General features: G+C 34.8%; 1 protein-coding gene across 2 annotated transcripts; it reads left to right on the plus strand.

Moving 5' to 3' along the window:
• Nucleotides 1-227: 227 nt before the first annotated feature.
• Nucleotides 228-24841, plus strand: hexa (hexosaminidase A (alpha polypeptide)). Of its 2 annotated transcripts, none has more exon segments than NM_001017763.1 (14): nt 228-592; nt 3600-3704; nt 8117-8182; nt 8274-8320; nt 8405-8515; nt 9271-9372; nt 11422-11554; nt 12130-12310; nt 12417-12503; nt 13651-13723; nt 16250-16424; nt 22228-22318; nt 22414-22521; nt 24608-24841. In NM_001017763.1, coding segments are annotated over 14 exon segments (1599 nt in total). In that variant the 5' UTR covers nt 228-336; the 3' UTR covers nt 24672-24841.
• Nucleotides 24842-27678: the final 2837 nt, after the last annotated feature.

Below are 27678 nucleotides of genomic sequence, written 5' to 3' on the forward strand. Positions count from 1 at the left end.
CCCAAAAATTACGTATTCAAAATAAATTTTTTGTTCTACTATTGTTAACGTTACTCGGTATTTTGGTTTGTTATTTAAAGCATTTAAAAATGTTATTTCCTTTTCATTCTGAAAGTAGACCATGTGACTATGCCCGAGCCAATGAAAGGGACTTTGACTGAGGCTGAGCCAATGATCGTCTTCGCTCCTCAGCTCGGGTCAGCTGAACAACAGAAACACTGGTGCTCAGTCATATGATGCGCGTTTTTTACAGTTTCAGCGCATTTTCAGTTTTCATTGTGCCGCTTGAACCTGCTGTCCGACAACACGCAGAAACACGGCTACAGTCCCCGTAACATGGCCAGGATCGCAAAGTCTCCTCGTTTCTGCTGCTGCCTGCTGTCAGTTGTGTTTGTCAGTCAGTTTGTGGAGCGGGTGTGTGGAGTTTGGCCGTTGCCTCAGGAGATCCAACAGTCTGCTGAAAGCTCCGGGCTGAGCCCGCAGCTCTTCACTTTCACATACAGCCAGGACTCCGCTGCACAGGCGGGATGCTCCGTGCTGGACACTGCCTTCAAAAGATACTTCTCCATCATATTCCCCGACTTTACTAAAGGTTAGTCTTGTTTTGTGGAATAAAAAAATAAACAAACAGATGTACTTCCGTGTAGTAAACAAGACTTTAACATACCTAAATATACTCACCGGCCACTTTCTCAGGTGCTTACTAACGTTACTACCGGGTTGGACCCCCTTTTGCCTTCAGAACTGCCTTAATCATTCGTGGCATGGATTCAACAAGGTACTGGAAATATTCCTTAGAGATTCTGGTCCATATTGACCAGTGGCGTAGCGCAAAATGCGGAGGCCCCCCTGCAGGGATCGCTGACGGGGCCCCCTGATGAAGGGGGGGGGGGGGGTTGGATACGTCATACGTCAATTTGCATATCACTGACGTCATCACGTTCTACCGTTTCTGTTTAACAGCCTATGGTTAATAAAGGGGTATTTATAATTGCACTACATATAAGCATGTTTATTTAACTAAATTTATTGCTGTTTGAATACAGTATATCATTATAGATGTGTAACGTTAGTGAATGTGCAGTAATCTCTCATATGAAATAAACTCAGACAAGTTCAGAAACTGTCACTAAAATATCTGTGATTGTGAACAAGAAAAGAATAAACGGTCCAATTAAATTGTTAAAATAAAGTAGAAGTAGATCGGTTTGACTGTACAAGCGAAATACCTTCACACTGCCTGTGCTAAATCATTTGTCGTCGGTACGCAGAGGGGTGATCTGCTCTCGGGCTGCAGGTGGGAGAGGCTGCTGTAGAGGACTGACTGGGCCGCCTGTCAGTGCTGTGAGGCGGGGGAGGGGCCGGCGGCATCACACGCAGCTCGTTGAGAAGAGTAGGGACGGTACAGTATGGACAAATGACAGTCTAAAAAAATCTCCAATAACACACAAAAAAGTCGCTAGATTTGTCGCTAGGGGGGTCTGAAAAGTCGCTAAATCTAGTGACAAAGTCGCTAAGTTGGCAACATTGGCGGCAAGCAATCAGAATGAAGTAGTCCACCGCTTTAGAGGTGTTCAGAGAACACAGACCTGTGAACTTTGGTTCCGACCACAGTTGTTCCCAACAGTTTTTTGAAAATCGCGACGACGCGGGGCCCCCTAATTACGCGGGGCCCCCCCGCGGTGCGTGCCCTGCGGGCCCGTCCGCTACGCCACTGATATTGACATTTTGTCAATTTGTATTAATGGGTCCAAAGTGTGCCCAAGAAAATATCCCCCACACTATTACTATAACCTGACCCGCTCACTGGATTTGGATATTTTCAGACCATTGTCTGAAGAGAAAATCCCAGTAGATCAGCAGTTTCTGAAATACCCAGACCAGCCCATCTGGCACCAACAACCATGCTACACACATTCTTCCCCATTCTGATGCTTGGTTTGAACTGCTATATGCATTGAGTTGCTGTGTCATGTGATAGGCTGATTACCTAATAAGTGTGCTGGTGAGTGTATACAGTAGTCAAGATTTGAAGTGGATCAAAACGTTTTTTATAATTGTCCTTACAATATATTATTATTATTATTTATATGGACTATATGATTATAATATAATATCTTGGGGAAAGTTATTTCTGAAAGTAGTCCATTACAATATTTAGTTACTCACCCCCCAAAAAATGTTAACCAGTTGTGTTACTAAGTGTACATTTTTAAAAGTAACAATGTTTTATTATTGTCATTTATATAGGCTAGGTCAGTGGTTCTCAAACTTTTTTCCACCAAGTACCACCTCAGCAAAAAAATTCCCAAGTAGCACCATAATGACCAGTATTGAAATTCTATAGCGTATAGGCTTAATTAAGCAGCTACAGCTCTGCACAGTTCAAAAACGTGGCAGATTAATTTCTATTTTTATGAATATTTATTATTGTCAGCCACTTTTAGCAATATTAATAGTTTGAAAATTAACTAAAACATTAAAAATAAATAAAACATCAACTTGTGCTTTTGAAAGTTGATTAAAAATGGCACTGTTCTTAAACTAAACAAAAAACTGCTGTGCTTAAATGTAAAGTATTAACATATAGTAGCCTATTCATCAAAACCTGGAAATGTTCCTTGGAACTCATAAATATCATTATATTCATTTATAAACTCTTTTTGATACATTTCGAAATATATGGTACATGTATATATATGACTTATTTGAATATCTTTGAAATCTAAACATTACTTGTATTTTAAATATATATTATATATTTACATATTTAAATTAGAGATTAGATATGCATACTGCGCGTTAGAGTAGGCTTTGAATGTGTCAGAAAAGGGATTAAACTATAGCTGTCAACCTTGGGATATAAAAATATGGCATACGCCCCCAACAACCATTACAAATATGCGAAGAAAATAAGCTTCAAATATTAGAATACAAAACAAACATTAAAAAATGTTATATAAATTAAAAGGTTTCGCCTATTAAAATCAATTTACCGATCACATCTGTGTTATCGTATGCATTAAAAGTGTGTTAAAAAGATTTTTTTTTTACTTTAATTATTCAGTGATTCCTCCGCGTACCACTAGAAAAAAGCCTGCGTACCACTAGTGGTACACATACAACAGTTTGAGAAGCACTGGGCTAGATGATAATGATAAACCTAGTTGGGGAAAGTTACTTTTGAAAGTAATGCGTTACAATATTGAGTTAGTCCCCCAAAAAGTAGTTGCCTTAGTTATGTTCAATTGAACAAACAATTTAATGCCAGGGCGATAGAAGGTAAATAATAATAACAGTACAAGAAAAAAAAAAACACACAAAAATCCCTACAGAGCATCCCTAATTAAGTACCATTCAGTATAAAAGTAATTTATATGCCAAAAATAGTTACATTATTTGCTATTTTATATGTTTATTTGTATTTGTATACTATTGTAATTATTTTTTATATTTATCTGTTTGAAACACTGGGATATTATTACACATTTATAAAAGGCCTTTTAAGTTCTTATAGATTGGACATTCAAATATTTCCCAAAAGCAAATTTCAATATAAAATAGCCTTATGTGTTTTGTTATATCATTATTTTTGACAGATGCACTTCATGACATGTGGTTGGAGCCAAAAGCCTTCGTTCTGTCAGTGAGTGTCAAAACCAGAGGATGTGACGGTTACCCTGACGAAGATTCAGATGAAAGCTGTGAGTACTTCCTGGCAATGTCATAATGTTTTTACACCCGGCTCACTTTGATGTGTTTGTTTCTTGAAGCTGTCACAGTTGAAGAAACACAAAATTTTTCTTTTCGGTTTTAAAAATGGACTCATTGTACAACTTCCCTAGAGTTAAACAGTTGAGTTTGAACATTTTTGAATCCATTCAGCTGACCTTTAGATCTGATACGAGCACTTTTAGCTTAGCTTAGTGAAGATCATTGAATCAGATTAGACCTTTAGCATCTTGCAAAAAAAAAATAAAAATTAAATTAAATAAAATAAAAAAATAAAATGAAGAGTTTCGATATTTTTTTCTATTTAAAGCTTGACTCTTCTATAGCTACATAGTGTATGAAAACCAACAGAACATGAACACTTGTAAAGTAAGCCCATTTGCAAAAAAAGTGGAGTGTTCCTTTAAATCTAACATAAACAAGAACGTAAACAAGTGTACTCTGAGCAGTGACAGGACAACTGTACACAATAGAGGTTCTTCAAGGCCCTAAAATCTGTAGGAGACCTAAATTATAACTAGAAATTAACAAACAATTATTTGTTTTTGTGAAATGTGGGGACATTAGTTTCCATTGTTTTTGTTTATACAGTACAAACTGTATTTTGTATTGCCCTCACCCAGCCCTACCCCTAAACTGAACCAATGCAATAAACTGTGTACACTTTTACTTTCTGAAAAAGTCATCAGTTTGATTCATAAGCTTTTCGAGAAATGAGGACATCAGCAATGTTCTCATATTTCACCTCCTTCTTGTAATACCTGTCATTATACAGATTTGTGCCCTGATATAACAAAATATACGTTTTTATATTTGAATTGAAATATATTATATATATTTGATAATTTGATTGTTAGCATGAATGCAAGATTTGCATTATGCAATTAACATTACATTAGCTTACTATTAACCTGTGGAAAGGCTGTCATCAAAATCAGTGAACCTTATTTCTAGGGTTGGGGTTTGAGTCGTCCCTGAAAGTGCCAGATGATGTCAAACGCAAGCCATTAGACAATATTTAGGGTCCTATCATAAAACCAGCGCAAGATGTGTTTGGCACATTTGCTATTTTTAAATCAGCCCAACCCTAATTTTCACATTTTGCACCACGTTGTTTAAATCGAAAATCTATTTGCACCACTTTGTGGACTCATGGGTGTTTCAGTCTAAAAAGGAGGTGTGTTAAGGCACATTGTTGGCGCTTGCTATTTTGATGAACTGAAATCCATTTTGGTCCCAATTGACCAAATAAAACCCGCTCTAAAGTCCAGCACAGACTGCGTTATGCCACTATGCAGGTCCAAAACGCTTATACATTTCTTAATACACACAGGATGTACAGCAAAACACAAATATCTTTACATGTGAAAAAATAAAGAATTAAATAATTAAATTATTATTTTCTACATAAATATTAAAACCTCTACCAGGCACACAAATAGGTTGTGTGTTTGGATATATCTACAGTATATTAAGGGTGGAGCCGAACCCGAATACGGTATTCGGAAAGGCACGAATAGCGTGTTTTTACGAATACTTATTTCGAACAAATACTTGAAAAATTATTTGTATTCGGGAGCAAGAAAAGCATTATATCAAAAAGCAGCGTTTCCTCCTGAGACCACAGTGCGTGAGTGAGTGAGTGAGAGAGAGAGAGAGAGAGAGAGAGAGAGAGAGAGAGAGAGAGAGAGAGAGAGAGAGAGAGAGAGAGAGACGGACGGACGGAGGGAGAGAGAGAGAGAGAGAGAGAGAGCACCTTGTCTGTACGCAGCGACGCTGCACTGCTTTGGCAATACGAATGTACAGTTATTTGTCATGCCAATAAAGCACCTAAAATGTGAAAATGAGAGAGAGAGAGAGACACGGAGGGCGGGGCGGAGGTAAAAGGTCTCTGGCACACGCTTCTCCACAGCAGCAGACAGAGAAGGCTCAACTGAGCGAAAAAAATACTTCTCTGCATCACTATTTTGTACCTTAATTGGGTTCCAGATGCAGTTTATAAACTTGTAGCGGAGTTTGTTCGGGATTTTCCATTACGCTGCATTTTTGAAGTTTGCAATCGGGTGCTCTCTGTTTACGCAACGTTAGCTCTGTTAGCGCGGTAATTTAGACAATAGACTGTTGACAGAGTAACATTAACTTTCGTTTATAAAGGTTAAAACGATGCTTGTGCAGTTGTGTCGAATAGTATGCCCTTATGGGAGTTATATGGTACGTCTAAATAACTGTCTTTTGCAGACAGCAAGATATATGCTATAGGCTAGTTAACCTTAGCATAGCTTCCCGTCACTTTTTATTAACTTGAAACTCCTCAAATACATTTGGGCACCATGAAAAAGAGTGAGACTGCTGCTGAGCCATTTCTTAGTCCTCCACCAGTAAAAAAAATAAAACTTCATGCTCTTTGTGGAAGCATTTTACAGTCAGTGGTGCTGCAGATAAAACAAAGTGATACTGTATAATGTTTACAAAAGTGAAATCAGCAGAGGCAGAGATATTAAACATCTGTCAACATCTTCTATGCATAATCATTCATTTTCTTTTCGGCTTAGAACCTTTATCAATCTGGGGTTGCCACGGTGGAATGAACCACCAATTTATCCAGCATATGTTTTACGCAGTGGCTGCCCTTCCAGCTGCTACCCAGCACTAGGAAACATCCATACACTCTCTTTCGCACACATAAAATAGGGACAATTTAGCTTACCCAATTCACCTGTATTGCATGTGTTTGGACTGTGGGGGAAACCGGAGCACCCGGAGGAAACCCACGCCAACATAGGGAGAACCCAGTCGAGGCTCGAACCAGCAACCTTCTTGCTGTGAGGCGACAGTGCTACTCACTGTGCCACCGCGCAACCTTCTATGTAATGTATTATCACATGCACTAAAAGCATCCTCTCCTGATACTGTCTGTGAACCCCCCACAAGCATCAATCCCCTCAATCAGCACAGCTATGTTCTGCTAAATCCTCCACAAGCACCAAACCATCAACACAGCCATATTCTGCCAGATGACAATAGCAGGGCTGTATCTTTTAGTATTATATAGAATACTTTTGTTCTGCCAGATCTCCCAGGCAGGGTTTTATTTAGATTTATTTAGTTAATTTTAGTTTTTGGAATTCTGTGCATTGGAAAAAAGTTCTTTTAGAAGAAGTACAGTTTTTTTTAAATATTATTTGTTTTTATTCTGTCTATTCAGTGTCCTTCAACAAGAATGGTGGTGGTGGGGTTCATAATATTCACAATGGTATTTTATTAGTTGTTGGTTTAACCATGGATGAGATAATGGCTTCTATGTTATTTTCTTTTCAATGACATTTCTTGTCACATGTTCAAAAACAACAGCCAATATTGCATGTCTATAATTTATATAATGGGTATAATTAAACAATACTTTCACTATAACGTAAATTAGAAATGTAATAGAAAAAAATATATATTTTTGCGCCATTTTGAATTTTACTCTAATACAAATACAAATACAAATACTTTTCCCCCTCAACAAATACAAATACAAATACCGGCTGCTCCGCACATCCCTAATCTATATATATATATATCAGTTTTTTTACCACAGTTTGTTATTATTGTTCATTTATTCGTTTGCTGGAAATTAGAACTGAATTTAGATATAGTTTTGAACCAAAACTTTGAGCTTAATAAACTAAATTAAATAAGTAGGCTAATGGATATCTTCAGTGGATTGCGTATAACATCATTTCCTTATCCACGAAAGTAAAGGAGTAAAGAGTAAAAGTAAAGTAAAGTGGCAAAATGGAGGAGGCTAATTCTTTATCCTCATGCTGCAGATGGTCTGTTTAACTGATTTCTCGCTAGTAAAGTGTTCAGTTTTTCCTCTTACACAGTCTACTATGTTAATAGCAAATGCGCCATGGTGTGACGTAACTGACTTTTAAAGGGAATGGGAGATGAGACTCTGATTGGTTTAATGCATGTTATGCTCTAAACACTCATTTAGAGAATAAGCACAATCCTGTTAGACCATGCACCAGGATTCAGACATACCATTCATGTTTTTGCGCCGTGCGCTTTAGACTTGCGCCTAGATCATTAAAATAGAGCCCTTAATGGTTTTTTTTTTTTTTTTTTTCTTGTTTCTTGTTTGGAGTGCAGAAAAAACTAAATTTTTCTATGTATTTTCTTGTGTGGCATCACAAAGTAAAAGCAGTCAAGTTGACCATTGTTGTACTTTAGTAATTTTGGTTATATTAAGCTGGAAATTTAGGTTTGTCAAATTTGCTGAATGTTTTGATGATCTCTTATAGATCAAAACAGCAAGAAAAAGTTTATGACTTTGTTAAAAATTATCTTGCTTGAATCCTTCTTTTGACGTTCTAATGATGATTTATTGTTTCAGATAACCTGAGTGTGTCAGAGGGCCAGGCTGTGCTGAGATCAGTGACTGTATGGGGCGCTTTGAGAGGTACTTACTTTTTAAATTGGGTTTAATTATTCGTTTAAATAACCTAAAGCATTAAATTTAAATGAAATATTTGTGTCTTTTTCAACTTCAGGTCTGGAGTCCTTCAGTCAGCTTGTGTACCGCGATGATTATGGCGCTGTGAGTATTTTATGATGGTGTTTAGTCACATGGCTGTAGTAAACAGTGTTGTTTTCAATATGTTCGTTTACTCTCTTCATGCAGTATTTTGTCAACAAGACGGAGATCGTAGACTTCCCACGTTTTGCATTTCGAGGACTTTTGTTGGACACTTCTAGGCATTATTTACCCCTCCATGCTATCTTGAAGACCTTGGTATGTATTTACTGTGGGTATAAATATTAAAACATATTTAAATTAACAATTCACACTGTATTATAATATTTTGGGATTTTTTAATTTATATTTTCTTGAAATTTAGTATTTATGTAAATGTATGTGTGTGTTTAAATATCTATTATTTATTGGTTTATTTATATAATTTTTATGTTTATTTATATATTTGTTTTTATTTTTACTTATGTTTGATTTATTTTTATGTTTATTTTTAATGTATTTTTTTATTTATGTATGTTTATTTATATTTATTTAATTTATTTTTATGTTATTTATTTTAATATTATTTATTTATTTATGTATTTATTTATTTTTATTTATTTAGTTTATTTTATGTTTATTTTTATGTATTTTTATTTATGTTTATTTGTCTTTACCTTTATTTATTTAATTTATGTTTGTTTTATTGATTTATCTTGATTTATATATTTTATTGTATTTATTTTTATGTCTATTTTATTATGTATTTGTTTTATTTGTTTATTTTATTTATATATCTTTTTATTTATTTACTAGTTTGTTTGTTTGTTTGTATTTTTCCTATGATACAAAGCTGTATTTTCAGCATCGTTACTTTATGTTTTTCATGATTCTTTGATGAACATAAGAGTGACCTGCTGTACTATAAATAACTTTAATGCTTTAATCTTTGCTAAGTAAAAGTAAAAAATTAAGATTCTAAACTTTTGAACAATAGTGTAAATTGCATTGAATTACCTTTTTATTTTTCCTAGGATGCCATGGCATATAGTAAATTTAATGTCTTCCACTGGCACATTGTGGACGACCCTTCCTTTCCGTATCAGAGCCGAACTTTTCCTGACCTCAGTAAAAAGGTACAATACAAAAGGCTGTAAAATCACCACACATAAATTGTGCTTTAATGCTGTGTTTACATCAGACACGGCATGAATAATTTGCGCTATTTGCGTGTAAATGGACGCGTCACAATTTACGTCATGGGCATGGCTTCTGTCTGCCCGGTGACTCTAGCTTTGTTGCTAAATGGCTAACATTGATTTTATTGGAAGAATAGCTGTGCTTATGTGCTTTAGGAAGGCTGAAAAACAGCATATATTCATTCGGCGCTGAGTCCACTAGTCCAATATATTCTTACAGCGGTACTTCAGACTGAGCCAATTCCAGTTTGATGAACTTGTCCGCTGTCAGGAAGAGGATTTCCTCTCGGAACACCAACAACAGGCACTACGTCATAATCACGCCCCTACAAGAGCAAGCTCCTGATTGGTTAGCGTGGTGCGAATGTTCGCTGAAGCTTGAATTTCCAAAACGCTCAACTCACGCCACAGGATGTTTATTCACGTCTTTGCATTGACTTTACATGTAAATCACTCATGCTAGACGCTTCATCTGTGTCTGGTGTGAATGCAGCGTAAGAATAAGTACTCCACATTTTTAAAACTGCTGTTCAGCCACACCACTATATATAGATTTTGTGTATCAAAAACTTGTAGGTGTTACAGAAGTACTGCAGTAAAACTTTGTAGTTCAGATTAAATGCTGTTGTTTATGGTAGTGATCAAAATTGAGCTTTAGGTAACTTGATACTTCAAATGAAGCTTGTGTTGTTTGCAATGTTATACCAAAAGTTGACATCTATTAACAAACATTCCTTGAGAAATGGATAAAAATATTCATTTTTCAAATTTTGTTATTTTATCCCCCCCCCCCTCTTTTTTAAATAAATTTTAGTAAAATTAAATACATTTTAATTCATTTATTAATTATCATTATTTATGTACATGTCAGGCCTTTTTGTAGGTTTAAATACATTTGCCAGGAAAAACTAAACAAGTGATGCCATTTATTTATTTATTTATTTATTTATTTATTTTTGTGAAAAGTTCTTTAGTGGACCTTTTTTCATAGTGTCAACAAATTTTTTATAAAACAAAGAGATTTTTTTTTGCAATCTAAAGAACCTATTATGACCTATTTTTTAAAAAACATAGAAGTTTCATTGAGCTCATGCTAAGTTACTAGCATAGTGATGCTAACAACATGCTAATTGTTATAATGTAGTTGTATGTATGTAAAAATAAATATTTTGTTATATTATTATTTGGCAGACACACTTTTTTCATTTGTTCAGATAAAAAATTAGATAAAAAGAATTTATGTTTTTTTTTTTTGCATGCATAAGAGTACCTTTTACTATTTATAGCTTGTTTGGACTTATTCTGGTTATGATACAGTGTTTCCTCTAGGATTTTTTCCTGTGGCGTTATTTCAATGACAAATGTCGTGAGCGCAGCATTACAAGTCGAGATCGCATTTATGAGCCTACGAGCATGCAAATTTCTTTGCTTGCATGCCAATTTCCTCTGCTTGTGCACAAAACTGCTTGCACACCCTCAAATATACGCTGCTCAAGTGCAGATCTTCTTGTGGGCTCTCAAATAAAGGCTGCTGAAGTGTGATTTAGTACATTTATGTAACAAGTATATCTCCAACATTTATTAGATTTGCTAGGAATATTTATGAATGTATTAATGCGTCCTGAAGTAAAGTGAAATGGCTATACGTCGTGTTTTGCTGGCCTCACGCATCATGCACCTGTCAGTCAGTCAGTCAGCACGTAACTTTAAAGGGTTAAACAAATGACGCATAGCACTACTACAGTTACAGAAAAGTTTGTGCTGTTATAATTCACTTACCTTTTAATATGTTTTGGTGCAATTATCATCCGCTATTAAAAAACACGACTGAATGTTTTGAATGAAAAGCTGTAATCTAGCCGTGGTGGGATCAGATGGTGTTGCGCCCCAGCGTGGAAGAATGAATGTAGAGGAAACCATGTGATTTATTTATTAATTAATAATTTTAGTTATAGTTGACACTGGTGTATGTTTTTTTTTCTGTAGGGAGCTTTTCATCCATTTACTCATATCTACACACAGTCAGATGTGATGAGAGTGATTGAACATGCCAGGATGAGGGGTATTAGAGTCGTGCCGGAGTTTGACTCACCTGGACACACTCAATCATGGGGAAAAGGTACACACACAAACACACACACACTTGTCTTTAAGATATAAATGTACAAACTTAATATATCATTTATCACTAAGCCCAAACCTACTGTTTTGTCTCTAATGACACACTATGCACGTCTCAAATGCAACACTAAATAGTTTCCCAGGCGACATTTAAGGGTTGCCAGATAATAAGAGAAAAAAATGTCCAAACTACTAAATAGTGTCGTAGTGTATTCACCATCGGGAGGAGCGCGATAGCTCCACCCCTTCCGCTGCATGAGCACAACTAGCGATCATTGAGTACGCAAAGTGTCCAACATTCCACACTTGTTTTTAACAGTTGAATAAGTGCATCATGTGGATATTTAAAGTGCACTTATTATTTTTCTACATTTTCTGTGTTAATGCACTACTTATACTGTTTAAATACAAAAACAAAAAAAGATGCAGAATAGTGCACAAGTATGCAATTTATGCAAAAGTATCACTTTTACAGTTTCTATTTCTAGAACCAATATTTATTAATACGATTAATAATAATAGTAATGTTAAAGAATAGTAAAGTTTTTATATACATTTCTTTCGAATTCTCAGGCCAGCCAGATCTCTTGACCCCCTGTTATAAAGGCAGTAAGCCTTCTGGAACGTACGGTCCTGTTGATCCAACAGTGGACACCACCTATAGGTTCATGGAGCGTCTCCTGAAGGAGGTGAAGTTCGTCTTTCCAGACTCGTATGTTCATTTAGGAGGGGATGAGGTCAGCTTTGCTTGCTGGTATGTTTTTTTTTTTCTTTTTTTTTTTTTACCAAATGTAATACGCATGTAATAAGCAAAAACTGTGGTACTTTTGATTTTGACATATGTTTTTTTTTTCAAACAGGCAGTCCAATCCCAGTGTAGGAAAGTTTATGGAAAAGATGGGATTTGGGAGGGATTTTACAAAACTGGAGTCATTCTATATGGAGAGGTGAGTGGAATTGTGAATTTTTTAACAGCATATACAAATGTGACTTTCAGAAATGACTTGATTGGTACTATTTGAAAAAAGAACTTGACAATTTGACAAAATCTGGCATCCTTTTATCTGTTACTGTGACAAGAACCCTACGCACTAATGCATCATTTATATGTAATGTTTTAATATTTTTTAGCATACTCTGCAGTTTAAACAGGTTTTTGTAAACAAGTCTTTTGAGGGATGGCCTGGGATGTGGGTGGGTTTATTTTAATGGTAAGACTTTATTTTGATGGTCCCTATTGCACATTTTGTTGACTTGAAGTTGCAACTACAAGCCAATTAATTTACATTTAAGTCTTAGTAGACTGTCTGCTTAATATCTGTTGATACAACAGATTTTAATGACAGCAATTAACAAAATACACCACTATTCAAATACTCTATTTTTATTTAATCAAACATATAGTAAATATTATTATTATTATTAATGATAAATATTAAATACATTCAAAATAATAAGTTCCATTATTTATTTTAAGTCATTACTGCAGTCTCCAGTCTATTATCATTCCAGAGATCCTTTAGACTCTTTTCTTGATTTAACAGATTTTTCTGTTAAATATTGGATCATTCATTTAAATATGTGTATATATAAAATACACCCCAATCTGGAATAACCCATCTAAATACACCCCAATCTGGAATAACCCTGATTTCCTAGCTAACAAGAAGCCACTTAACTTTCGCACATGGGCAGACAAGGGAATCACACAACTTCAGCATATCTTTAATATATTAATATATTTAGTATACTTGTATTCTAATTTTGAATTCAAATTTAGTTTTAAAACTATAGTAATAAAGTACTTGAGTAAAATACTACTTAAATTACATAATACATACTTTTTAATATAAGTATGTCACAAGTTTGTTTTAATTGTTATTTTAGTTTTATTTAGTTTTACTTTATATTTAGTTTTTTGTCTAATGATCTTTGTTTAATCTTGTGGTAATAGCTAATACATAAAATAAAAGAATGTTGCCAGATTTGCTGCATAATAAACATTGTTGAGCAACTGTATCTGCGGTTCACTCTTATTTACACTATGTATATGTTCTATCATTTATATTATCTATATTTCCTCCTGTTTTTCAGCATAATGAACATAACGGCCGCTCTCAACAAAACCTCCATTGTTTGGCAGGACGTGTTTGACTACCATGAACGAGTAAGTCAAAATCTGCATTAGCAAAAACTCAGACCTGAAGATGGAAGTGTGTGTATGTGTTTTTAACGGGACTGAGTGCTTCTCTTCTAGCCCAGATCTCAGTATGTTGTGGAGGTCTGGAAGCAGGGATGTTACCTGTGCGAGATGCGCCGGGTCACTAAAGCAGGGTTAAAAGTGATCTTGGCGGCCCCGTTTTACCTGGATCTGCCCATTCCCACTCAGAACTGGGCCCGATACTATGGAGTCCGGCCCTTAGCCTTCAGGGGTCAGAGCGTGTCTGTTAAATTACTAACAAAAGACTGCAGTGCTGTGGTTCAGTGTAGTGCTAATTTGGTTTTATTCTGTCCAGCATCAAAGCATGTGTGTGTTCTGCTAAAATATTTATATATATAATATATAATAACGTATTTTTGAACATAATAGTTTTAATAACTCATTTCTTATAACTGATTTATTTTATCTTTGCCATGATGACAGTAAATAATATTTGAATAGATATTTTTCAAGACTTAACTAGGCTTAACTAGGTTAATTAGGTTAACTAGGCAGGTTAGGGTAATTAAGTTATTGTATAACGATGGTTTGTTCTGTAGACTATCGAAAAAAATCTAGCTCAAAGAGGCTAAGAATTTTGAAAATGGTTTTTAAAAAATTCAAAACTGCTTTTTTTCTAGCCGACATAAAACAAATAAGATTTTCTCCAGAAGAAAAAAATATTATTAGACATACTTAGAAAATTTTCTTGCTCTGTTAAACATCATTTGGGAAAAAAAAAAAATAAAAAAATCAATGGGGGGCTAATAATTCTGACTTTAACTGTATTTATACACACACACACACTGGATAAAATTACACTGAAAAAATATACATTGGGATGTGAACCTACACTGATCTCATGGTTTAGTTTTGGTTACGATTATCATGCCATCGTTCGGTTCAAGTCAATATCTCGTGCACATAACAATATTACAATATATAACAATATTTTAAGCAGTTTTGATTAATTTGATATTTTTTATTTCCTCTTTTTAAGCATTTATACTTCTACTTTTATTCAGTGTGCATATATATATATATATATATATATATATATATATATATATATATATATATATATATATATATATATATATATATATATATATGCTTATGATTGGTCAAGCGCTTAACAGAAAGGCTCCAATTGGCTATAATGGTTAGTGCGGCTCTAGCGCTGTTCAGCAAACAGTGTAATGTTAAAGGGCTGAGGTAATGAGCTGATCAATTATAGACGGCGATGCGATGGAGAAAACTCACTCTGCAGACACACTTGAGTCTGAATCCACAAGTAACTTTATTGTTGTAACAGGCGAGAAAGGAGATAAAACATTACCTCACGAACATGTCAGCAGGTCAAAGAGGCCTTTAAGAGAGAGAAATTTAGCTTTCATTTTTTCCTAGCTGGGTTCTGATGTTCTTTCCTGTCGTTGAAATACTGTCCAGCAAAACATTTTAATTACTTGCGGTCTCCTCACTCACCATAGTAAGCTACTGCCAAAAATGATGTCAGAAATGACGTCGGTACATAACCAGTTATGATTATTTCTTAACTGATACCAAATTGTTTGTGTCTGCAATGCGGTGCATCGAAGAAACAAATAAATTTAACATCCCTTATATCTTATATATATATTAGACATCTGAGCTTTCTTATTTTTGTATAGCTTAAGTTATTTCAATGCTTAATTTGTATTAATCAGTTGCCAATGCTAAATTTAAATTATAATAATAACAACAACAACAACAATAATAATAATAATAATAATAATAATAATAATAATTATTATTATTATTATTATATTTTAAGTTTATTTACATTTTTAAAAACATTTTATATTTTATTTTTTATTTAAATTTTCTAATTTTAGTCTTTCTTTAAATTTTAGGACTTCTCACTTAGTTGTCAAAGCAGTATTTTTAATTTTCATTAAAGTATTTAGTTTTTATGGTTACATTTACATTTTATTCTAGTTCATCTTTATTTAATTTTAGCTTTAGTTAACAATAACATATAAACAACAATAAATTCACTAACCAATTAACATTTAAACTATTTTTTAAGATCTAATATTCCACAAGTTGCTCTATTAGCCCTGAAATCCAGAATCATTGCAAAGCACTTTTCTACCAGAAGGTGTCAGTCATGAGTCGACTTTTGAACTCATGTCAAACATGTACATTTAACAGAAGCAGTTTCCTCTGCCACTCAGAAGATATAAAGCAAACAAACAAAAAAAAACACTGCTTTTATACATTAAAACCTTGTCCCACTATTTTAAATGTTGACTTTCTGCTACTCATGTTGGTTTTTTAAGATTGGGTCTAGCTCACTACATTTTTAAAATCTCGTTTCCACCTCGTGTACCAATAATTTCCTATCATTACTCTCCAATATTCTCGATTAATGTGTACTGTAAATCCCCGTTTTTTGTTAATGACAGAACAGTCTGGTCAAGCATGTGACCCAGTGTGTTCGCTCTCTCTCAGATTCCACAGGGCACGGTTCTGGAGATCTGGAAGGGTGAAACTTACCAGACCGAACTGAGTAAGATGACCAAGGCTGGGCACAGGGTTCTGCTCTCTGCCCCCTGGTACATCAACCACATCACCTACGGCCAGGACTGGCGCAACTCCTACGCCGTGCAGCCGCAGAATTTCTCCGGTGTGTGAAGCAGCATGTTAGACTAGGGATAAATATCTTAGATATCAAAACTTACATGAGAATGTAATTCTTTTTTTTGGGGACCAAATCAGGGGTGCGTTTCCCAAACAACGATGTAACTCGTGGCTGAACTATCATAGTACGATGCATTGTTTGGGAAAAGAAGGATGTAGTGACGGGTGTTTCCCATTACCCATAGTTTCTCTGTCGCAGATTCATCGCTGGAACCACATTAATTATAACAAAAAATGCCCTTAATGATGCTCTAAAGTGGGTGGAGTAACTACTTCTTTAGAAAAGAACCCATAACTTCTTTGTGGAAAATATACTGTTTTACACACACGCATTTAAAATAAAATCCAATATTAGACTTGTTAATAACATGCACTCGCTTTCCATATTAATTGAAATATATGTAAATGGAACTTAGGGTTTGCTTTACTAATATTATTGAGAAGTTGAACATTACATATTCTTTTCTAAAACACATAACTTACAAAAGCTAACATGTATTCTATAATCATATTAATCATATAAATAAATAATGAGGCTATTTATTATAAAATGAAATGTAAAATGTATTATTTATTAGTAATGAAAAATCATACTTTAATAATAATTCCAATTTTGAATGTAAGAATGTTCTAAATGAATAGGGCATAGGGGGATAAGTGGGAATAGAACACAGCCAGGAACTATGTTTCAAACTACAGCTCCAGAGCTGTAGCTGCGAGTGTTCAAGTTTGCGACGCAGTTTGCAAATGTTCGTTGGAGCGACGAATTTCGGAAACAGCAAATCAACACATCTGTTTGTAACGACGGAACTTGCGACCTTAGTTGGCTAACGATGGTATTGGGAAATGCACCCCAGATTGGTTCTAGATTTCTAGGTTGTTTGTTTTAGTATAGTCAGTACAGAATTACGGCCCTGATATTAACCTTATTCTTCCAGCCGGATCTCACGAGGAAATGTAAGTATTTTATGTTTTGTCAGTTTAGTGGCTAATTTGTACGAATTCATACAAGTTCAGTCGTACGAAAATGTAAGATTTTAAAAAAGAGGCGTGGCACCCACCCCACCCCTAACCCCAATTGTTATTGGGTGATAAGCAAATTGGACTAAGATGTACAAATTAGATTGTACAAATTCATACGAATTAGCCACTAAAGCAAAAAACATACGAATTACCATGAGATTGCGTTGTATTCTTCACATACTCTGAGTGGGTGCATCTCTTTGGCTTGAGAGATCAGTCTCAGTCAGTTTTATTGATTTTTAAGAGTTAAAACAGTTTGTTATGCTCCTTGATGCTGCAAGTGTACATTTTCTCATTACATTATTCTACTGTTTATGTATAGTCCTAAACACATCTGTTTGTAGAGCAGGTAGTTTGATAAATAAGCACACGTTTGCATTGAAGAATGAGGTCAATACTTAAAAAATGAAAGTCTCAAAGTTAATTCTTTGATCAGATGTAAAAATAAGTTTCTAAATAGTGTTCACTAGCAGTTGTGTACTGCAAGCAATCATCCAGATGCTGCTCTTCTCAAGCTCCATTTACACCACTAGTGACTTTGGCCTGATTTATACATTGCCTTTGATTGATTGCTGTACCCCATGATAGAGGTCTTGATGGGTTCAAGCATTTGTACTCAAACATGAAGTGACTCAGTCGCCTTTGTTATTTGAAAATAAAACTCAAACCGTGCTGACCCGAGTAATTCCTTAAAGCAAGGGTCACAAATTTCGGTCCTGGAGGGCCGGTGTCCCTGCAGTGTTTAGCTCCAACTTGCCTCAACACACCTGCCTGGATGTTTCAAGTATACCTAGTAAGACCTTGATTAGCTTGTCCAGGTGTGTTTGATTAGGGTTGGAGCTAAAATCTGCAGGACACCGGCCCTCCAGAAACAAGTTTGGTGATCCCTGCCTTAAAGGGATTGTTGATAAAATTGCTTATTTACTCACTATTTACTCATCTTCGACTAGTTCCAAACCTTTATGACTTTCATTCTTCTGTTGAACACAAAAGAAGACATTTTGAAGAAAGCTGAAAACCTGTTACCATAAGTACAAAAAATGCTACTATATAAGTCTGTGCCTCCGATGTTGAAATTTTTGTTTAGCAGAATAGAGAAAATCAAACCGGTTTGGCTCAAGTGAAAGGTGTTATATCATGATAGAAATCTCATTTTTGGGTGAACCATACCTTTAAATGTAGCGGGACACGAACCTGGCTGGGAGACTGGCTCCATCTGATTGCCACATATTGACAGCAAACTACTATTAACAAGTATAAATATGTTGCCAAAAAGATTTTATTATTGAATGTTATTCAGCGAAGAAAATATCATACATAAGGAACCTGCGAAACATTACACTAACGATAACATAGGCTACGACTGGCGCATTTGTATTGCATTCCAAAGAGTTCCGTTATTAGCACCACAGTGGAAACCGAGCTCTGCTTCTTGTGGTTGAGGTCTCGCATGTGTTCATGTGCCACCTTGTTTCCTGCTTGCATTTCATCCTAATTTTTATTTTATTTTTTTCAAAAAGTTGCAATTTACGAAACACATGCAAAATGCCACCGACTTGTCACTGGCTGGTGGGTTGTTCTCCCAAGACCGATTGACTAGGGTGTTACTCACAGACATGACCCAGACCTGGCTGACAATTTAAATGAAAGGTTTTAGTGACTGGACCTCTGTAAAGCATACCTGTCAACATTGGGATTGTAAAAATATGGGATATGCCCACCATATAAGGGATCCCACAGTTAGTTTTAAGGGAATAAACAGTTAAATAGTCAGTAATATGTTTTATTATTATTTTTTACAAAAGAAAAAAATACTATAGACTAGCAGCAAATAAATTAGCAAACAGTTTAGCTTATTAAAATGAATAGCTATTATAATGAAATAGAATCAAGCTATCAAATCTCATTAGTAATTTCTTCACTGTATAAATGACACATTCTGATTACAGAGCAACGAATGAATCTCTTATTTATTTAGATTTTTTTCATTTGATTACATTATTTATTCGCTCCGCTTTAAATCGCGTGTACAGAATCCGTTTGGGAAACAGCGTCTGTTAATCACTGTGAAGCGCGTCTGACAGTCATGCACCGATATATGACTGTTTTGAGGATTGCATATGAATGGGAGACAGCACTGTAATGAAAAGGAAAGGAATCCCGCTGTTTTTATATTTATTTCAAAGTGTTTTCATGCCTAAACAAAGCGAAAGCACAGAACAGACTCACATTTAAGAGCAAGGGGCAGACCCTGGTGGTTCGGCGGTATGGGTTGTGTATAGGGAGGCTTGGTGCTTTAATGTTTATTTACCACCCTTCAGAGAAAGACTGAAAATACAGGAAAATACATTTACGGGATGACAGCGGGATAGAACTGTAAAATACGGGAGAATCCTGGGAAAAACGGGAGAGTTGACAGGTATGCTGTGAAGGCACTGTATTGTAAACATTTATTCATCTAAACATTTTTGAAACACTAGCAGGCAATGATGTTTCTGTGCTCAACTGTGTTTGAGTTTCTCTCTGTTGGGTTTTTTGCTGAAAATGCAGGCGATGCTACTGTAGTTTAAACTTTTTAGATTTTGTTCTTTAGACTCATTGGATGGAAATGGAATCCAGTTTTGCGCATAAGTCTAAATTGCATATTACGATAGAAACATTATTACTGTCCCTCTTGTCATTGGACGTCAGCTGCTCTCCATTGGAATAAATGGGTTTTGTTTTGCCTATTTTTCACCCCGTGTGAATGGGGCTTCAGAGTGATTTTTAGAAAAATATGTGAAAGTGATGCTCTTATGTCTTCTGAATTACAAAAATAAACCTGCAATTAAAATGAAGAGTGAGAAAACATCCGATAAGAAAGCATCGTATAATGGTGCATGTTTGCAAATATTTTGCAATTTACCATACCATTGAATTCGTATCACAGTAGATTGCTTTAAAAACAGTGACCGTGTTGTTTTTGATTAGAACTGGCTTCAGATTCTCAGAGCCACAGCCCTACCTATGACATAATCACCAGGGACTATTAGGAGTTTGAAAGCTTTTACCTGTTTTATTGGTTTCCAGAATTCTGAAAAGCAACTGCAAACAATTATTATGTTGTTCAAAAGCTCACATGTTTGTCTTTTAAATTAGCTTGAAGTATATCAGATATTTTAGTCAGTCAGCTATAAGAACTATAATTACTTTTAACTGCTCCGTTTAGTACTTAATCAATCTTATATAAATTTTGTAATGACTTCCTTTGGTTTTTGTTTGTTGTAGTGCAGTGCTGTTGTGCTTTCAGTGTTGTTTTTTGCAAAACTTGTGCAATTTTAGAATTAAGAAACCATACAAAGAAAGTTGTTTCTAGTACAAAGAAACAAAAGTGCTCTATTTATTCATTTTAAATGTTACTATTTACAGTGCTCTGCATATATAAGTACACCCCCCCACAGATCTCTCCTTTAAGTTAATATTTTCTATAGGAAGCTTTACAATATAATATATGTGCATATGCATTAATTTAGTCAGTACTGAAGCCAAATCTGGAGCTTATCTAACAAAATAACTCACAATAATGTTTCAAAAATTAGTAGCTCAAATTTATATGTTAGGGAAAATATTAAATTATATTTTTAAAAAGAGGAAAAATTAAGAGAAACAGAAATATATATACAATTTTTTTAAATGTTGTAGTTTGTAATTTTTTTTCCAATATTTTGCATGAATTTAAATGGATTATTGTTCCATTTCTAAAGACGTTTTGTGACTAAAATATTATTTTAATAAATATATATTTTTAATAAATCTGTTTTGTTCAAATGCACCAATATATATTACCCATCTTCACTAAGAAATGGATACAAATAATCATTTTCAAAATGGGGTGTACTTATATACAGCTGAATTTAGAATTATAAGCCCCCTTGAATTATCAGCCTCACTGTTTATTTTCTCCCCCAATTACTGTTTAAAGGAGAGCAGATTTTTTTAACACATTTCTAAATGTAATAGTTTTAATAACTCATTTCTAATAACTAATTTATTTTATCTTTGTCATGATGACAGTAAATAATATTTGACTAGATATTTTTCAATACACTTCTATACAGCTTACAGTGACATTTAAAGGCTTAACTAGGTTAATTAGGTTAACTAGGCAGGTTAGGGTAATTAGGCAAGTTTTTGATTAACGATGGTTTGTTCTGTTGTCTATCGAAAAAATATATAACTTAAAGGGGCTAATAATTTTAACCTTAAAATGGTGCTTAAAAAATAAAAACTGCTTTTATTCTATCCAAAATAAAACAAATAAGATTTCCAGAAGAAAAAAAATATTATTAGACATACTGTGAAAACTTACTTGCTTTGTTAAACATAATTTAAAAATAATTAAAAAAAGGAAATAAATTAAAACAAAGGGGGGCTAATAATTCTGACTTTAACTGTATGCTGAGCACTGTGGTGTAGTGGGGAATATCTCTATTTTTTAACCTTAAAGGAATAGTTAAAAAAAAAAATTAAAATCTGCTTTTTATTTACTTAACCTAAAGTCTTTAAAGGTGTAGGTGACTTTTTTTTTTCTTTAGTAGAACACAAAAGAACATTTCTAGATGCAACAGTTTTGACTTTTGCCATTTTTTTGCCATTCAAAATAGTCACCTTCATCTTTGATGGTCTGAGGTTAAGTACATTTCAAGCACATTGTCAAGTTTATGTGAACTAGGCCTTTAAATAACATGCATTTAGTTCAAGTTGTGCATTTTATTCCTGTGATTTAGGGACAGAGGAGCAGAAAAAGTTGGTGATTGGTGGAGAGGTCGCCATGTGGGGAGAATATGTTGATGCCACCAATCTAAACCCACGTCTATGGTATGAAAACACACACAGATAAGGATATTAATTATGCTATGAGTAGAATATAGTTTTAGATCATTCTAGATTTTGATGTTTGTGTTTTTTGGAAGGCCAAGAGCTTGTGCTGCTGCTGAGAGATTGTGGAGCAATGAAGAAAAGACTCTGAATGCAGATCTGGCCTTCCCTCGCCTGGAAGAGTTTCGCTGCGAACTTGTAAGGTATTGAATAAAATGTATTTGTCAACATTTTTAGTGCTACACTAGACAAATGTCCTGTTATTAAGCCTGTAAGACCAACTCTATAATTTTTATACTCATTTTCGACTCTTTGAGTTGTTAAGTCCGGTGGCTGAGAGAGCTTAACACGCTGCAATTCAAGAAAACACATGCAATTACAAAAACGGCAGCAAAACAAAGTATCTGTTTGACAGCCCACAAGCTGCAAATCCTCACAAAAACAACCGTGCAAAAACAACCGAACGGCGCAGTAGGTAGTGCTGTCGCCTAACAGCAAGAAGGTCGCTGGGTCGCTGGTTCAAACCTTGGCTCAGTTGGTGTTTCTGTGAGGAGTTTGCGTGTTCTCCCTGCCTTCGCGTGGCTTTCCTCCGGGTGTTCCGGTTTCCCCCACAGTCCAAAGACATGTGGTACAGGTGAATTGGGTAGGCTAAATTGACCGTAGTGTATGAGTGTGTGTGAATGTGTGTGTGGATGTTTCCCAGAGATGGGTTGCGGCTGGAAGGGCATCCGCTGCGTAAAGCTTGCTGGATAAGTTGGCGGTTCATTCCGCTGTGGCGACCCTGGATTAATGAAAGGACTAAGCCGACAAGAAAATTAATAAATGAATTAATATATAGTAATTCATTAATATATATGGTGCGACGCAGTGGCGCAGTAGGTAATGCTGTCACCTCACAGCAAGAAGGTTGCTGGTTCGAACCCCGGCTGGGTCAGTTGGCGTTTCTGTGTGGAGTTTGCATGTTCTCCCTGCATGCAGTACAGGCGAATTGGGTAGTCCATAGTGTATGAGTGTGTGTGAATGAGTGTGTGTGTGGATGGATGTTTCCATGAAATGGGTTGCGGCTGGAAGGGCATCTGCTGCATAAAAACATGCTGGATAAGTTGGTGGTTCATTCCGCTGTGGCGACCCTGGAATATATATATATATATATATATATATATATATATATATATATATATATATATATCATTTACATTTATATTTTAACATTTACATGTGTGTGGATTTTCAGTTTTAGAGGGTGTTTTTTTTGTCTGTTTTACATCCTGATTTCCTTGAGTTTTGTATTTTTTTAGCCTAATTGACCATAACCGAAAGAGTGGGGTCCGTCAATTTTTAGGGTCCCCTTGAAACATTTACATTGTGTTCCATGATATTTGAAAGTGTTGTGAGAAAATGCAGCCCATTTTAATACATTTTGTGCTGTGTGAAAATGCAGCACATTTTGAAAAAATGTGAATGTGTTGCGAGGATTTGCAGCATTTATACTGTCAAACAGATGAAAAGCTTTTCTCAATTTGCCACGTGCCCCAGTAAAAATCATAAGTGCCCCAGTAAATGCTTTAAGACATGATTTACTTAAATTTCTATGGTGTGTTATTCCAGGAGTGGTAATCCCGTAATAAAGAGGTTATTCTCAATGTTCAAGCAAACCAGCGCTGGTAAAAGCAATGTAGTTTAATTAAAAAGCAAACTGACGCAGTTTTGTGTGTCCTCAGAAAACCATACAAACCACTCCTCTGTTGCTCTTCTCCCGGTGCGAGTGCCGGTCATTAAATTGAACACTTAAAAAAGTATTTGCTGCTCACGCGCCGCTCATTCGTTGTATAACAGGCGTAACAGCCATTTATGCTGAGGTGTTGGCACAATCGGCAAAACCCCAGAGCTATATATTTTGGTAATGGTAAAATATCATTTTGTCAATATGTAAACCAATACTTTGTTTTAAAATAAATTGTTGGTACAGTTAGTATGTACACAAACATTTTTTTACAAGTTAATTCCAATGAAAGGGTTTAATTCTTAATGGTAGAATTTGGCTCTTAAATTCCATTTAGTCTAAAATAAGCTGAAATCACACAATTCAAATGAGTGGAAATACATGTCATAATAAAATAAAATCAATTTAATTCAATTTAACTTTATTTCTGTAGCACTTTTACAATGTAGATTGTGTCAAAGCAGCTTAACAGAGGTTCTAGTAAATTAACACCAACCTTTTTTTTTTCTTGCTAGTTCTGTTGCATTTCGGCTTCTAAACTGCACGATTTGTCTTTGCTTCTGCAGGCGAGGGATTCAAGCGGAGCCTCTGTTTGTCGGTCACTGTAAACACGAGTTTAATGGTCTGTAAGTACAGTAAACCGAGCAAACACAATGATAAAACTCAACTGACTAAAACTGACGAGTTGAGACACTGGAAGGCATCTTTAAACTTGCACATTATAATGTTTCTAAGAAATGAAATGCGCATAATGAAAGCTAAAAATACCTATTTTGTTAATAAAGATCTATTCAAGAATGCTTTGTGTAAAAGTAAATGTTTTTGTTATTTAAGGAGCAAGGCTTTTTGTTGGTTCAGTCTTTCACAATGTAGAGTATCAGGTAAACGGCTGAGTTAAAGCAGCTACACATTTAATGAAATCACCTGGCACTACGACACCAATCCCATCACATACACACACACACATACACACACACACATACATCCACACACACGACAGCAGATCCTATTAAGTGTGATGGGGTTTACACAGGAGCTAAAGTAGGACACAGGAGGTGTGAATGTCCAAAACTACACACTATTAGTGTTACTATTAGTGTTATAGATTATTGTTGCATTTTAGTATACACACTACCGGTCAAAAGTTTGGGGTCAGTGGGATTTTTAAATGTTTTAATATAAGCTTCTGCTGTTTACCAAGGCTGCATCTATTTCATTAAAAATACAGTACACATTGTGAAATGTTATTGCACTATAAAATAACTGTTCAAAAGTAGTTGATCATTTAATTTAATCATTTATTCCAGTGATTTAAACGTGCGTTTTCACCTTCCAGTCTTCAGAGTCACATGATCCTTCAGAAATCACTCTAATATTAATAATAATAATTATTATTATTATAATAATTAATTATTATCATTATTATTATTATTATTATTATTATTATTATTAATGGTAATAGTAATAAAAGTAATAATGACTGGAGTAATAATTCCATTTGAAACTACATACAATAAGAACGCAATTTTATTATATACAGTTAATATATATATATATATATATATATATATATATATATATATATACAGTTGAAACCAGAAGTTTACAAACACTGCATAAAAAGGCTCATAACTATTTTTTAAAAAGTCAGATTTTAATGTGACTAAACTTTTTCTTTTTTAGGTAAGTTATTATTATCAAATTTGTTTCTGTTATGCTTAACAGCAGAATAATGAGAGAGATATTTTTGGGAAATTGTTAACTTTTCTTGAAAGTCAAGATTACATACAATATGCCTCTGAAAAAGCTCAGATGATGGTATCAAGGTTTTGGAAGTTTCTGGCTAATTAACGACATTTGAGTTAATTAGAGGCTTCCAACGGCTTCCTTGCGTGAGAACATGGGAAAATCAACAAGCCAGAATCAACAACAAGCCAGATTACAACTTGCTAAATTACACTGGGAAAAAGAATAATTATTTTGGAGACATGTCCTGTGGTCTGATGTTTTTTGGAGGACAAAGGGGAAAGCTTACAAGCCTAGGAACACCATCCCAACTGTGAAGTATGGGGGCGGCAGCATCATGTTTTGGGGCTGTTTAGCTGCAGGAGGATAAATGGCATCATGAAGAGAGAACATTATGTAGAAATACTGAAACAACATCTCAAGACATCAGATGGGTCTTCCAAACAGACTATGATCCCAAGCATACTATCAAATTAGTTAAAATGTGCTTTAAGGACACCAGAGTGAATGTTTTGGAGTGGCCATCACAAGGCCCTTAATTTTCAATCCTATAGAAAATCTGTGGGTAGAGTTGAAAAAGCTTGTGCGAGCAAATTTGACTCCACCAATTCTGTCAGGAGGAATGGGCCAAAATTTCCTTTAAACTATCGTGAGAAGCTTGTGAAGGATACCCAAACAATTTACCAAAGTTATACAGTTTAAAAGCAAAACTAAAAATACCAAAGAAATGTATGTAAACTTTTGACTGTCTAGAAATTAATAAAAAAATCTTTAAAAAAATCTCATTATTGTGGCATTTAGCAAGTGTAAATCATGTAGGTACTTCTAACAGACCTTCAGTAAAATATTAAACTTTTAGTATGATTTACCATCAGACATTTTTTTAAAATATGTATGTATGTGTGTGTGTGTGTGTGTGTGTGTGTGTGTGTGTGTGTGTGTGTGTGTATGTATGTATATATATAAATCATATATATAGATACAGTGCATCCTGAAAGTATTCATAGTGCTTCACTTTTTCCACGTTTTTAAAAAAAAAATTCCACAGCATAAAGCTGCCACCACCATGCTTCGCTGTAGGGATGGTATTAGCCTGGTGATGAGCGGTGCCTAGTTTTCTCCAAATGTAACACCTGGCATTCACTCCAAAAAGAGTTCAATTTTAGTCTCATCAGACCTCATTACTTCAGTTTAAATGGAGAAGTTCACAGTACAAAGTGGTTTGTAGCAGTGGGTTTCCTCAAACAGGTTGAGTTACCTTAACCTATTGGTTTTTACAGTACTCAATCGGTTTGAGTTCTCTTTATTTATCAGGTTTTACTGTGCTCAAATTGCTTTGTTTACTCAAATGGATTAGGTTCACAGCACTCATTAGGATTAGTTTTTGAACTTAAATGGTTTGTTAAAATTGGTTTTCTCAAAGAGTTTAAGTTACCTCAGGTGAAGTTTGTATTCGCTGCTGTCGTCACTTTCTTGCATGGTGTGGGACTTGTAGAGCTGGGTACTGATAGATTTGTGTTTCAGTTTTGGACTCACAGCAGTGAATATTAAACCACACTGAACTTAAAAGTTCACTATAATCTTCCATGTGAAACTGCTTTGACACAATCTGTAAAAGCGTTATAGAAATAAAGATGAAGTGAATTTAATTGAATTACCCTAACTCATTGGGTTTTACAGTGTATTTGTAATAACTTTTTTTTTTAATTTGTAATAGTTTTAATAAATGTGAAATTGAATATTTTCTCTGCATGCACGCACACGCATATTTTTTATACATGTATCTTATACATAGATAGACATGTATCTTATACTTATCTTCATAGTCAGCACCAACATATTTAGCAAATAATGTTTTATTATTACATCAGCAGTTTTTCTTGTTCAGCCT

Source organism: Danio rerio, chromosome 25 (genome assembly GCF_049306965.1).
Source record: "Danio rerio strain Tuebingen ecotype United States chromosome 25, GRCz12tu, whole genome shotgun sequence".
Taxonomy (NCBI): domain Eukaryota; kingdom Metazoa; phylum Chordata; class Actinopteri; order Cypriniformes; family Danionidae; genus Danio; species Danio rerio.